The 14293-nt window shown below is 35.5% G+C and overlaps 4 protein-coding genes across 4 annotated transcripts; 2 read left to right on the top strand and 2 right to left on the bottom strand.

Moving 5' to 3' along the window:
* Positions 1-757: 757 nt before the first annotated feature.
* GSY1 (glycogen (starch) synthase GSY1) lies at positions 758-2845 on the bottom strand (the record flags this gene model as incomplete). Its single annotated transcript, XM_071054438.1, has 1 exon — positions 758-2845. One exon carries the CDS (start codon positions 2843-2845, stop codon positions 758-760), a length of 2088 nt encoding a protein of 695 aa, XP_070909131.1.
* A 1651-nt stretch (positions 2846-4496) lies between these two features.
* On the bottom strand, positions 4497-7421 carry AIP5 (Aip5p; the record flags this gene model as incomplete). Its single annotated transcript, XM_071054437.1, has 1 exon — positions 4497-7421. The coding sequence occupies one exon, from the start codon at positions 7419-7421 to the stop codon at positions 4497-4499; it is 2925 nt and encodes a 974-aa protein (XP_070909130.1).
* Positions 7422-8520: 1099 nt separating this feature from the next.
* On the top strand, positions 8521-10005 carry ATG18 (phosphoinositide binding protein ATG18; the record flags this gene model as incomplete). The annotated part of the gene is made up of 1 exon (XM_071054436.1): positions 8521-10005. The coding sequence occupies one exon, from the start codon at positions 8521-8523 to the stop codon at positions 10003-10005; it is 1485 nt and encodes a 494-aa protein (XP_070909129.1).
* Positions 10006-11242: 1237 nt separating this feature from the next.
* Positions 11243-13384, top strand: ROG3 (Rog3p; the record flags this gene model as incomplete). Its single annotated transcript, XM_071054435.1, has 1 exon — positions 11243-13384. One exon carries the CDS (start codon positions 11243-11245, stop codon positions 13382-13384), a length of 2142 nt encoding a protein of 713 aa, XP_070909128.1.
* Positions 13385-14293: the final 909 nt, after the last annotated feature.

Here is a 14293-nt window from a genome sequence, read left to right as displayed (position 1 = left end):
CAGTTATACCCGTGTTTCTAAGGGGGCCGTCAGCACTTGATACAAAATGATCTTCCATCAAAGACTTTTATTTTTTCTTCTCTTATCCGTCTTCTAGAAGTTATACACGTGTATTCTACCTTCGTCGTGTTCTTAAATATCATAGTCATATCTCTTCTACCGTGGTTTCTAGCTTACGTTTTTGTCATTCCACTCCCCGGCCCCGCCTCCCCCCCCCTTTTTCTGTACCATCTCACTGGGGCCCAGCCCAAATATAATGGGACTGCGTGGCAGAATATTCTATCTCTATCTCTATACCGTGTGGCTATAGCAACATTATTCCGGACGAAGATACCGGATGTGGGAAAAAGATACACGGACGGAGAGATGACCTTCAAACCACGGCACATCCCCCATAAAAAGAATACACCGGAGTTTTATAATATGGGATAAAGAAACGGTACGGCTGTTATTACTATTTCCTTAAGATCTTTTTTAATACTATAAATGGAAAGAGAAAAAAAGAAAGAAAGAATAGTGTGTAAAATGTAATGTAGTGTAATGTAGTGTAATGTAAATCACTACACCAAAAAGGAATGTTAAATAGTCATAATGATATAATTGCATCTATATGATATATATAAAAAAAAAATTGATATGAAATGGGTTATTAATTACAAACATTAAAAAGAAAATAATATATAAAGACAATGGATATAGTAAAACAAAAAATTAAGGGGGTGGATGCGGGGGTGGAGCCAAAAATAATTTTTTTTTTTTACTCTTCATCATCATTAACACTTAAACGGAAATAGTCATCAACGTTGTTAGCATCTTGGATTGTTCCTAGATCACCTGGGGTCATGAAAACAGTACTTGGTGATTTAGCAGCGTCCTTTGGAGAGCCTGGGACACTTAATGGTCTGGCGATCTTCAACTTCTTACCGCCAGCCAATGCCGTCATACTGGAGTCACTGACTTCCTCACCTACAATTTCTTTGAACTCATTTGGATAAGCTCTCCTTAGACCTAATTGTCTGGCCTTAACATATTCTAGACCCATACGCTTCCAGTCTAGCAAGTCTGACAATCTTTCGGTTCTATTTCTTTGGTTAATTCTTTGTCTTCTAGTCTTGTTAACAAATTCTTCCATGTAGTCGACCAATTGCTCAACAGATTCCTCTGGGGCCTTGAAACGACGGTCTACAATGTAGATACCGTAGTCCTTAGCTTGGTTGGTCTCAATCAAATCTTCCATGTAAGCACCGAAACCAGACAGGTTTGTAGTGATAGATGGAACACCCATAACGGTACACTCTGCTGGAGTGTAACCCCATGGTTCATAGTAAGATGGGAAAACACCCAAGTGACAACCACGGACAAATTCATCGTAGTCCAAACCCAAAATTGGATTATTGGCATTCAAAAATTCAGGATGGAAAATAACCTTAACTCTGTCACTGTGATTGTTGAATAGCTGCACGTGTCTGATTTGGTTCAGAATTGGGTCGTTAGAATCATCTGCCATATTATGGGTGACAATTGGAGGAAGTTCACCGTATGGTCTTCTTAATGCAAGAACACGCTTCTTTAGTAAAACCTTATCAGAAGGCTTTAGCAACTCTTCAAGATTGTCTGGGATTTCAGTTGTTACACCATTATGTGGATACTTCATAGCGTGTTCAAAGATTCTTTTACCAATCAAAGAGGTAACCTCGTTGACACTATTCTCCAAAGCCTTTGTAACAGCTTGACTTCTCAATGCCTCGACAGTAAAAGAATTATTATTAGCAGGCATAATAATGAATGCAACAACAGTTAACTTGGAACCAGCCATCTTTAATCTGTAGTTCAAACGTGCCAACGCCTCGATAAACATATCAGCACCCTTATTTTTGTACTCGTATCTACCAGCAATAAAGAAGTACAGGGTATTATCTAGATCAAAGTCAAAGTTACCATGGAAATGGCCCCTAACAAAATCGTTAATCTTTTCTTTCTTCATAGCATGCAAGTTTTGGAACTCATGAACAGCTTGGAACTTAACAACATTCAAACCGTTTGGTAAAATACCGTCTGGCTTTCTCTTCAACAAGTGCTCTGCTTCAAGAGCAGTAATCTGAGAAACAGTTGTGAATACATCCGCAGTGTGTGCAGCCGCTCTTTCTATACAGTATCTATGGTAGATACCTCTCTTACCAGCCTCTTGGTCGACATCAAAGTATTCCAAATGATTGTAAAAATCGACATCTCCGGCAGCACATAAGTATCTACCCAATAGGGTAGCGTGAGTAGTGAAAATAGTTACAACGTCAATTCTCTTTTTTCTACACAATGGAAGAGCTACACCAGCTAGCCATTCATGGAAATGAGCGACAACAGCATGGGTAGTGTCCAGTTGGGTCAATTCACCCAAAAACCACACCACTGTGTAACCCAGCAAAATAGCATCATTTGTTTCCCAATCATTTTCAGGAGAAGGAATACCAACCAAAGACCAAAGATCAGCCTTCCATTCGTTCAACTTATATCTTACGGAGTCAAGATCAAATAAGATAACTCTAGGAGAACCTTCAATCAACCAACGGGCATACACGAAATAAACACCTCTTTCTCTCATGTATCTCAATGCCTGCTGGACAGGTTTCAATTCCTCAGAAAAGTTGGATGAGTCTTCCCAATCCAACTCTTCAACTTCACCCTGATAAGTGGCCTTGTTCAAAGGACCTATAAGGGTGTAGTTGTCCTGATACTGTGAAACAGTAACAGGAGCCTTAGACTTAAGGACAGAGTAAATACCACCAACCTTGTTGGCTACTTCAGTTGCAACTTCAAATAATAAATGGTTTTGTAAGTCACGAGGCATATTTTATCCAGTACTTTTTTCGTTTTTTTTTTTTGTTTTTTTTCTAATTCAGGTTTATATTTCAATTCTTTTGTTGTTTTTTCTTTTCCGCTTTGGTTTATTCTAGTTATTTCTTTTCCTAATTAGAAGATTAGTTATAATTGACTAAAATATTATGTTTTCTTCTTATTTTTTATGATTAAGAAAGGAATAAGTTAAAAAAAAAAAGTTAGTGAAATCTATCAAAAGTGTATCAAAATGCTAAGAGTGTTTAATTGTCTTAATCTTTTATTTTTTCTACCTAGCACTCAAAATTAAAAGATTAATTGAGTTACTAGTTGTAATTGAGTTCCTAGATAATCTTATTCCTATTTATACAAGAAAGAAATGAAAAAAAAAAACAACAACAAAAAATACAAGTGCAAAAAGAGGGGGGGAGAGAGAGAGAGTGAGTGAGGCCAAAGTGTACATGGCTATTTACATTTGCTTAATCATTATTTTTTTATTTATTTACTGATTTTACTGTACTTCAGTTTGTTACTCCTCCCAATTCTTTTTTCTTTCCATTCTTTTAACTTTCCTCAACAACTCCTAATTCCTCCCTTCTGCCTTTTTATTCAGACCTAGCAATAAGAGACAAAGGGAAGTCACACAGGGGCAGTCCACTAAAAAAATATCTAAGAAATGTAAGGCAGGAAAGCAACTAAAAATAAAAGGACTCATTTTTTGTAGGCTTGCCCTCCTTTTTTCTTACCTCTAAATTCTTTCCTTCTTTGTTCATTATATTGTCTTGAACATTAAAACAATAACACACGTTACGTGGGGGGGGGGTGTACTTTGTCTATTGAAAGAGTGACAATCTCGTGTGTTTTTAGTTTCTTTTGGTTATTTCAAATATTTACTTTGCTCGAGAAAAGATTAATGTATTCAAAGCACTTTTCTTTTTTTATATAATGTTACTAGCATAGCTCTACGACAATGTCTGTACTCCAGAAAATAGAAGTAAGGAATCTATTAAGGACCCTTACAATGTCCTACGGGATTTTGTGTGCTATGTTCATATTTTGCCTGAAACAAATAAATTTTTTGGAAGAACTTCACTACAGCTTTTAGGATCTTTCCTAAAACGGCAATTTGCTTTGTTTGTGATAAAATTGAAAGACAGAAAAAAAAAAGGGAGAGAAAAAATTTTGTAGATCTGTACGTAAGAATCTCAGACAGGGTACTAAATTCTGTACGCATTACTCTGTGCCCCTCCGCACGTAATGTTTATTATTTTCCCTTATTTTCTGTCTTTAATTTTCATAGACAGCAATAAAAAATTTAGAGAGGGGTAAGATTGGAAAAAGACAAAATAAAAACTAAGCAGCGCTGTCAAAAGGATGGACTGCACTGGAAATCGTATTGCGGTACGTAGTTGATTGATACCCCGCTCAGTCTACCAGCGCAAAAAGTACAGAAAAGACATACTATTGCCTTAATGTTTAAAAAGAGATCATATGATATACATGCATATGTATACTAGTGGGGAGATGTATTTGGGTTTTGTACCTGGACGGAGACTGATGTAAGTATTAGTGCTTTGATAATTATTGGGGGTGTGTGGGGAGGGACGAGAGGACATTTTATACAAAAATATACTAAAAATACTCAGGGAACTATTTAAAAAATGTTAGATAGTATTGTAGATAAGATCGCGGAGACCGTAGTTTTCGTTAACTTCCTCTACTTCTTCCCAGTTACCGATAATGTCATCGCGACCTCTTACCAAACCTGGCAGTGTCCTTCCGCGACCATAAGTTTTCCACACTTTACGTGCTTCATCATCTGTACCTAGGTCTCTATATTCGAATTTCACTCTGTTAGCAGTAAGAATGGTGGCTAGTCTGTTGGTTCTCGGAATCATATGGAACCCACCTCCAGCCAATGAGGTAAAAATATATACGGGTAAATCTTCATTGGCTTTAGCAATATCGCTGGTTTTGATTGTATTAGCATCATTTTTAACTGTCTTTTTATTTGACTGCGAACTCTTGTTATCTAATGAGCTTAGCATAGCATTGATCTCTGAATCATCTACAAAGTTCAGTTCTTCCAAAAGCTTATCTGTTTCATCTAATATATCCTGTATACTAGATGAGGCTTCTTGTTTTTCCGTAGAGACAGGTTCATTAGTGTTTAAAGATTTCACTTCTTCAGATGGACCCAAATCAAGACCCATTATTTCACCAGCATCTTCTTCTTCCTCAGCAGTTACTGTTTTGGTACTTTTAGATTGGTTATCAGTCAATTCATTATCTTTTGATATGTGTTGATCATTCCGCTTCTTTGAATCAGAAGTGGTTTCAGCAGCTTTTTCTTTGTTGTTATCATCATTAGTATCTCCCTTTTTCCCGCCATCATCAACAAGTACATTTTCTTCATTAATATCCTCTTTTTCAGCGTTCACATTGGCTGTTTGTTCTTTACTTTTTTCTGTATGCTGTTCTGGAGTAGCAGTAGCAGCGGGTACTTTCTTCACTTTCGCTGGGCTCGTCGTTTCAGTGGATTTAATAGCATCTTCTGTTTCTGGCTTTGGGCTTGTAATCTCATCGGTTTTGTCTTCCTCTATAGATTTTTCAGCAGTTTCAGATAAGTTCTCATCGTTTTTATTGTTAGGTGGACTACCAACTGTTCCTATAACGACCCTTTTTATAGGTGTCTCATCATCATGCCCCTTTATTGTCTTCTTTGGGGTTTCTGGAGATTTTATCACATCTGTGTTTTGCTCTGTTTTTTCATTCTCTACAGCTTGTTCTGCAACTTTTTCAATTGTAACATTTTTCTCTGAAGTGTGATTTTTATCTTTATCTATAATTACTTCATCAGTATTATTATCCGTTTCATTGGAGTTGTGCAGTATTTCGGCAGAAGCAGAATCCCGGGTTTCCTCTGCTTCCTGTTCAGATATATTGTCTTCTGAGGGAGATGTAGGAGCTAAGGTCTCCTTTACGACTTGTTTATCAGTTATCGACTCTGTTGAGTCTTTAGTATCTGTAATATCCTTCTTTTGCTTAACGTTTTTTTCAACCACTGGTTGCTTAGGAGCATCAGAAATGACTGTCGTATTCTCTTCAAACGACAAATTGTTGCTGTCATCATTTAAGCTAATATTAGCTTTCTTGGATTGTGGATTCTCTAGTAATTTATTAGAATCTAGTACCTCGACTTCAGACTTCTCAGTGTCACTAACATCTACCATAGTATTTAGCTCCGACTTGTTTTCCTTCATGTCCAAAGATTCAGAACTTTCCATATCAAGAGTACTTCCATTTTTGTTATTTGGTGATTGTTGATTGTCATTCTCAATTGCGACAGGTTCAGCTTTGGCTAGTAATGAATCTTTATTTAAAGCATCTTTGAGTTCGACTTTTACTGAAGTGTGACTTATTTCACTTTTCGAATTGGTTTCCTGGACATCTCCTGTCTTAACATGGACTTGCTTCTCTTTTTGTTCTGGCTCTACTTCTTTAATGTTCTCATTTACAACAATGGCATTAGAGTCTTCTTTAGATTCTCGAGTAGTGTCTTGACGGTATTCGGAAGGTTTTTCTGTTGCTAATTCCTTAGTAGGTTTTTTTCCTTCACTACTTGTAGTACTTAAGTCCTTATCAGGGTTTGGCTCCTTAATATCAGTCTTCACTTCGACGTGGAAGACCTCAGTCTTATCAGGAGTAGGATTGCTACCTTCTTCGACATTTACCTTCTTTTCTAGTGGAGTGCTAGTCTTTGATTTACCGGCAGCAATAGTGACTTTATTAGCTTGATTTGTATCCTTTGGATTTAATTCGACTGCATTAGTAGTTTTGGCCTCTGCGTTGATACCTGTTGTTCCATTATCAGTTTCTATAGAGTTAGAACTCACTGAAGTACTGGTATCGATGACGGTTTCTTTTAATTCTTTTGATTTAATAGCGGAACTACGCTCTGATTGGGATTCTTGTTTAGTAACACTATTTTTTAAAGATGTGCCATTTTTTTCAAGTTTGTCAGGAACGACTATGGTTTTATCATCAGTGCCGGTCTTCGTATCATCTTCTTTAGGTTCTAACTTATTAGAGGTCTTTTCTTTTACGGGAGACACGTTTTGATGAGGTATTTTATTAGTTATTTGGTCCGATTCATCAGCAATTGTAACTTTGACATCTTCATCTGTTTGCAAGTACTCTTCGATACCTACTAAAATACTATCCAAATCAGAACTCTTCCGCTTAATCGAATCTCTATCTACTCTGACAATACTAGCTGGTCTACTCTGTATCTTTGAAGATTTCTTGTTCAACTTCTTAGGGGTTGAGCTAGATTCTTCGTCTTTAGTATCTTCAGCATCTGTAGTTCCAGGAGAGTTCTTAGAGTCACTAGAACTCTCAATTGATTCCGTTACAGATTTCTTGGCTTTCTTCTTCTTCTTCTTATTCTTCTTCTTCTTTTTATCTTTAGAACCTTGTAATAGATCCTCTGTAGCACTTATCATCTCATCAATATTGACACTAGGATCTCCTTTAAGTTTCTCCTCATCCTTAACTCCCTTATCATGAATTGGATCCGTACCACTCATAATGTTCTTGTGTCTTTAAATCAAATTAATGATAATAAATATATGAATACAATATCCTTATAGCAGTTTATTTTGATTGCTGCTTTTTCACCTATAGTATTCAAATCTCTAACGCAAGTAAAAAAAGGTAAAGTACAATTGATTCTATACTAATATTACCTTATAATGAAATGATAGAGGACAATATAAATAAAATATTCCGTGTCCTAACGCTTGTTACATATTTTTGCAGAAGGTAAAGAGACTCGAGAGCTTCTGGAAGGGTGGTTTTTCTTTTTGCAGTACTTAGCAAAAGGAAGGAAAAAAAGAAATTGCGCAAGCCCGGAATCGAACCGGGGGCCCAACGATGGCAACGTTGGATTTTACCACTAAACCACTTGCGCTTAGTAGAATTGATGAGGAGGATTGTTATTAGTTATTTTTTAGCTTTCTGTGTTTGTGATGTATTATAAATATAAACTGGTTTTACAAGGGTTCAAAAATGAGTAGTGTCTGGCTGTTTTATGGAAGTTAAATTATTATCAATAAGCTAAAGATAGTCATAGCATAATTTCTATCACTACATGTCGACAAGTAAGATTATTATGTTATTAATATTGTGCCATTTGGCATAAGATAGAATACTACAGATAATGGGTTAATTGGATACTTGTAAATAGTTTAGCCTTAGCATAAAATGGTGGCGTACTATTGTAAGTGTGTAATATACTCTGTAAGATGAATACTGCATTGTTTGAAAAAAAAAATTAAAAAAAATTAATGATATCAAAAAAGAAATAAGGTAATTTTGAAAAAAAAAAATAAAATTACAAAAAAACAAGGTGATGTTGAATGCAATGAAAATGTCTAAGATAAGTATTTTACGAGGAAGGAATCAGTTTCATATCTTTATGTTATTATCAGTTCTCATTTTGGAAATTAGTATTCTGAGGTTTTAAAATACATATATATTATTGATAGAAAAGGGAAGAAAAATTTAAATCAACGGTAAAGGAACAAGGAAGAATATAAAGGATAGAAGTTATACAAGATAGATAATAGTTTTTATAGTGTTTATTACAATCAAATAGGACTGGGAAAAGACTGCATATAGGAAACCATGTTAGAGAAAAATGTATCTATCAATTATATGAATTTCAATCAGACCGGCACCTGCATATCGATGGGCACATCGAATGGCTTCCTTATATTTAATTGTGCACCCTTTGGGAAATTCTATTCTGAAGACTCTGGAGGATATGGAATAGTAGAGATGTTATTTTCAACGTCTCTATTAGCTCTTGTTGGTATCGGAGATCAACCTATGTTATCACCAAGAAGACTTCGAATTATTAATACTAAGAAGCATTCTATAATTTGTGAGGTGACTTTCCCAACAAAAATATTAAGTGTTAAGATGAATAGATCACGATTAGTAGTGGTACTCAAGGAGCAGATATATGTCTACGATATTAATAACATGAAACTATTACACACGATAGAAACTAGTCCCAACTCCGAGGGACTTGTATCACTGTGTTCACAATTAGAAAGTAATTATTTGGCTTACCCATCACCTCCTAAGATCATCAACTCGGAAATCAAGCCAAATGTGAATACAAATACGCTAAATATAACTAGCAATAAAGGGAGATCTGCTGATCTGTCAACTTCTGAGGCATTTGGCTCAGGTAATGATGATTCGTTTTCTAGGAATGAAGATCAAGAAGAAGATGATTCTTTATATAAGTACAGCAATGATCCAAGCGGAGAATTGGTAGAAAATAATGTTAAGAATGGTGATGTCATTCTATATGATCTTAATACTCTTCAACCGCTTATGGTGATAGAGGCACACAAGGGTGAGATAGCTGCCCTTGCGTTCAGTTTTGATGGAAGTCTCATAGCGACAGCATCCGATAAAGGTACAATTATTAGAGTTTTCAATACAAGTACTGGTTCGAAACTCTATCAATTCAGGAGGGGTACGTACCCTACTAAGATATATTCGTTAAGTTTCAGCCAAGACAATATGTTCCTCACAGTAACATGTTCAACCAAAACCGTTCACATATTCAAACTCTGGAAAACGAATGCTGCCGATGCAGACAGTGATGACAGCAATAATTATGACGATATGAATGATTCTAATGATAATAGAGATGACAACTCTGCCACTGGAATAGATACTGACGGCGAGTCTATAAAAGAACCATATGTAGATGCATCGAGGAAGACAATGGGAAGAATGATAAGAAACTCCTCACAGAAGATATCTAGACAAGCAGCAAAGACCTTGGGCCAACTGTTCCCTATCAAAGTTACATCAATCTTGGAACCGTCAAGACACTTCGCATCTTTGAAACTGCCTAATGATAGTATATCCTCGAGTAGTACGAAGACTTTGTGTACCATTGGTAAGGAGATTGAAGTCAATAAGTCAGAGTATCCAGAACTGTTTGATCCGCAAGACACTAACCAAAAAGTCACAATGCTTCCGATTAGAGTTCTGTCATCTGATGGGTATCTCTACAACTACGTTCTTGATCCCGAGAGAGGCGGAGATTGTCTTCTACTTTCTCAGTATTCAACTAATATAGACTAAATATCTTTTTAAGTATTTTACATTGTCTTGAAAATGAATCAAAAGATACAAAATAGTTTGTTTTTTTTTTTTTTCAATCCAAGGTGAATCGGGCTTATCTTACCCCGCAAATTATTTGCTGAGGTGTAGTTCCAAGAGCTATTAAAGTGATTTGTATAGTGAACTGATGTAACATTAGTTGTATAAACTCACTAAGATAACAAAAAACAAGGTTGCACTCAGGGCAGAGAATAGGGTTCTCATTGTAGGATAAGTTTTTCGCAAAATCAAATATCAAAATCAAAATCACTAAAAAAGAAAAGAATTAAGAATATCTAGTTTCTTTGTAGTCTATATACAAAAAAAAAAAAAAAAAAAAAAAAAGAAATAGCCTTGCCTTGCCTTGCTTGTTATATAGGGAAAGTTCTATTATTATTAGAAAGGGGTCGGGTATGTTGTAAAAAACGTTCTGTATGAAAGGTTGATGGTGATGCATCTCGTTGAAGGGCTGTTCTAGGCGTAGGAAGCAACTTGTTTGTGCATTATATTTTTAAATCGTTGGTAGCACAGAAGAAAGATAGCAGAAAGACTCATGGTCTAAAGATAGTTAGGAAAAAAGAAGGTGAAAACGGTGAAAAAAAAAATTCCAAATTAAATTTGCCGATCGGTAATAATCTCTTTGTAATTATTGTCAGATCGTATCGACAATATAGCCATACAGTTTTAATAGATTGAAGAAACTACTTGGGAAAAAAAGAGGAGTTGCTCCCTTTAAAAAATTATTAAATATATTCTTTGTTAGTTTTTTTTGCTTTTGTATGGTAGAAGATCATTATTGTTGGATGCCACTAATAAAGATATCGATTTAGCTTGCAAATCACCTTATCCTAGCATCTGAAATACTGTAAGGAAAGGGGATAATAGAAAAGTAAGATAAAGCTTTTTCAATATATCCTTATCATTGAGCTCACAATTTTCAAACTACTAGATACATTAATAATTTTGAGATATATTGGTTCTACCCGTACTACTTTCGGGTTAGACCTGGTATATATCTTGACCATTCGTTAACAAATTTGGTACATAATAGACAATTAAAAAAGAAGACTTTTTGAACAAAATCACATTTGAACCAGTTTGAATACCATAAGGTAATATATCTGGCTTATTTTGGTATAATATATCAAGATTCCTTTATTTTAAATTTTATAATCTAATCTCCAAAAAATAATATTGAAAACTGATCTACACATTATACATGACTACATCTGATCAAGAAGTATTATTTGATATCCGTATAGATAATGACAGAGATGGTGGGGTGGTATTGTTGAAAGGAGGTGTGACTGAGGCTGTCTCAGTACTATTATCGGGATATATTGTTCTGTCAGTTAAGGAACCCATAAGGATCAAGTCCTTATCCTTAAAACTGTCCGGAAAAATGAAGTTGAAACTACCTTCCGAAAGGCAAGAGCATTCCAGATACTACAGGAAAATATTTTATGAACACGAATGGACTTCTTTTGATATCCACGGTTTTGCCACTGGTGCCTATAATACTGTTGGAAGCAATGGTACTCACATTCACGATGATGATCATAATAATATTGCAGTGCGGAGTTTGAAGGGTACCGGACCCAAATCATCCACCTCCTTACACAAGATGAATTTTGACCATACCAATAATAAGTATTTCACATTAATAAAAGGTACTTATGAATTCCCTTTTAACGTCATTTTACCTGGAACTTTGCCTGAAAGTGTAGAGGGTTTACCAGGTGCACTTATTACATATAATCTTATAGCTAGCTTACAAAGATTGAATCCTGGGGCTACCATGATGTGTCAGAAGCATTTAAGGATCGTTCGTACTTTATCATCAGACGCTATTGAATTGTCAGAAAGTGTACTGTTTAACAACACATGGCCCAAAAAAGTTGAATACTCTATTTCCGTACCTACTAAGGCTATTGCTATAGGATCAACTGTTCCAATTCGTATCCTATTAGTTCCACTTTTAAAAGGATTAAAATTAGGTCCTATACGCATCTCATTGATCGAAAAATATCATTATGGTACAAAGCCTAATGAGAAACTAGTGGAGGGCGAACGCAAAGTGACTGAAATCAAGATCAAGGATCCTATCAATGAAATTAAGCTGTCTAATGATCCAACAATAGTTGATTCGGCCTTTAAAGATAGCTGGGATTTGGAAGCTTTGCTAAAGATACCCTCAGATTTATTGAAGTGCACTCATGATTGTTATGCACTAGAATGCATTAAAAGTCGTCATCAAATTAGGCTTGTCGCATCTTTGATTAATCCAGATAATCATATATCAGAGCTTCGGGCCACCCTATCAGTTCAGCTTTACATTTCGCCTTACATAGAACTATCAACAAAACCTTATAGTTCACTGTACGTGACCCTTGAAGGAGATGAAAATAAACCAAGGAGAGAGCATAAATGGTCAGCTACACCATTTAATAAAACGGATAGGTTAATATTTCCAAATACCAATGACAATAATGTAGTTGATAGGAGGAAGCTAGCCCAAAATAGAACTATGAATGGATTAATGGTTCCACCCAATTATGAAATGCATATTTATGATAAGCTATGTCATGACACGCCCTTAAATGAATCAACAGTTAACAGTCCGATTGAGGCTACTAATGAATCTGTATTGAGTAACGAGGACAGTTTAAATAAATTGGATGGAAGTCTTAGAGGGCTCAGTATTGATAATAGTAAGCCAGATTATTATTCAAAGTTGCATGATCGTTCATTACCATCTTCTTCAGGAGATTATTTTTCGATTGACGCAATTCAGGAAGACGTGGAACCTGATTGTAAGTCGCTTCCATATGGGTCACCACAATATATTCCAGTATTTACTAACCATGACAGTGATATAGCTAGATATGCCCCAGATCTTACCGAGGACTTTTATACAAAAATTAAAACACCGTCTAGGGTACCGTCATATGATATGGCTGTGTTATCATCTACAATTGACGAAGAGTTGCCGCCAAAGTATTGTAATCCACCTTCACTATCACCAAACATCGAGAAGATCAGACTAACCAAATCCTTCACCCATGAAAGACCTACAGCTAACCAAGCAAGGCAAATACTAAGAAATACAGCAGTTGATAGCCCTGAGAGTACGTCTCCAACTCTTTTCTCTAAAAATACTTCACCGCTATCTAAATCGCCGTTGGCACAGTCCGAATTTAGTACACTCTCTATCCATCTTAATAATGGAAGGTCAAGATCTAGAACACTAAACTCTGTGGGTAATCAGCAATATAGAAACAGTATAAGCCCCAACAGTCAACAATCACGTGGAAGATCAATTTCCTTTGTTGGACTACGAAATATACTAGGGAAAAGGTAGTATCTTGTTGTCTAATGTTCCTACACGATTGATATTTTTACTTCTTCCTAAAAGTATATTCTCATTTTATCCTTTGATATTTCATTGTTATTATTATATTCTATTACATTTATTCATCTGTTATTACTTTCTTACTTTGAATTTCATTATATATTCTATTTTCTTTCTTTTTATATTTTTTTTTTTGTCCTATTTGATGTTTAAACTACTGACGTTTTTGTGAATATTAATATTTCAAATTATATGACTATCTCAAAATTCAAAAAAAAAAAAAGCGAATATGTATGTAAGTCTATGGTATCGGTCTATACATAATTTAATATGACGTTATTATATACGATGTGCACATAAAACTCTTATTAACTTTTATCAAACTCCGAGATGCCGCATGTTACCCGGCTTTCAGCCCCGATGAGTAAAAGGGAGAAATAAAGAAAAATAAGGGTGGTCATAAAAACCCCTCATCCCACACATTTTTGTGGTATGTTCTCCATATGGGGGTACATCCCACGTCGGTATCCGAAATAGGCAATTAGGGACTTCAACAGTGCTCAATTAAATGTTTTAATATTGAGAAACAGATCATGACGTATATGTCAAAACATCGTCCAATCAAAGGCCATCAAAATAACTCTAAGAGACTTTAAATAAGTATTATTATTCTAAAAAGGGTGGGATATACAGTGGGCCATACATATGGCTTCTATTTATCAGATATACATAGCGGGGAGTAGGTAATATCTCAATGTAGTATTATTTCTCGGGTTGGGTGTACTCTTGCTAATCCTACCTTCTCCATTCTTCGAGGATGTAGCTGATAAGTGATGGGCTCAATGCTATGGAGCGGAACTCCGCAAATTACCTCTTTGCGTGGGATAATTCTTAATATCTCTGCGCAAATAGTAGATT

This window comes from Nakaseomyces bracarensis, assembly GCF_045282275.1.
Source record: "Nakaseomyces bracarensis strain CBM3 chromosome Unknown Scaff13_0, whole genome shotgun sequence".
NCBI lineage: Eukaryota > Fungi > Ascomycota > Saccharomycetes > Saccharomycetales > Saccharomycetaceae > Nakaseomyces > Nakaseomyces bracarensis.
Note: the sequence above shows the minus strand (reverse complement) of the source record. Positions and strands in the feature narration are given on the sequence as shown.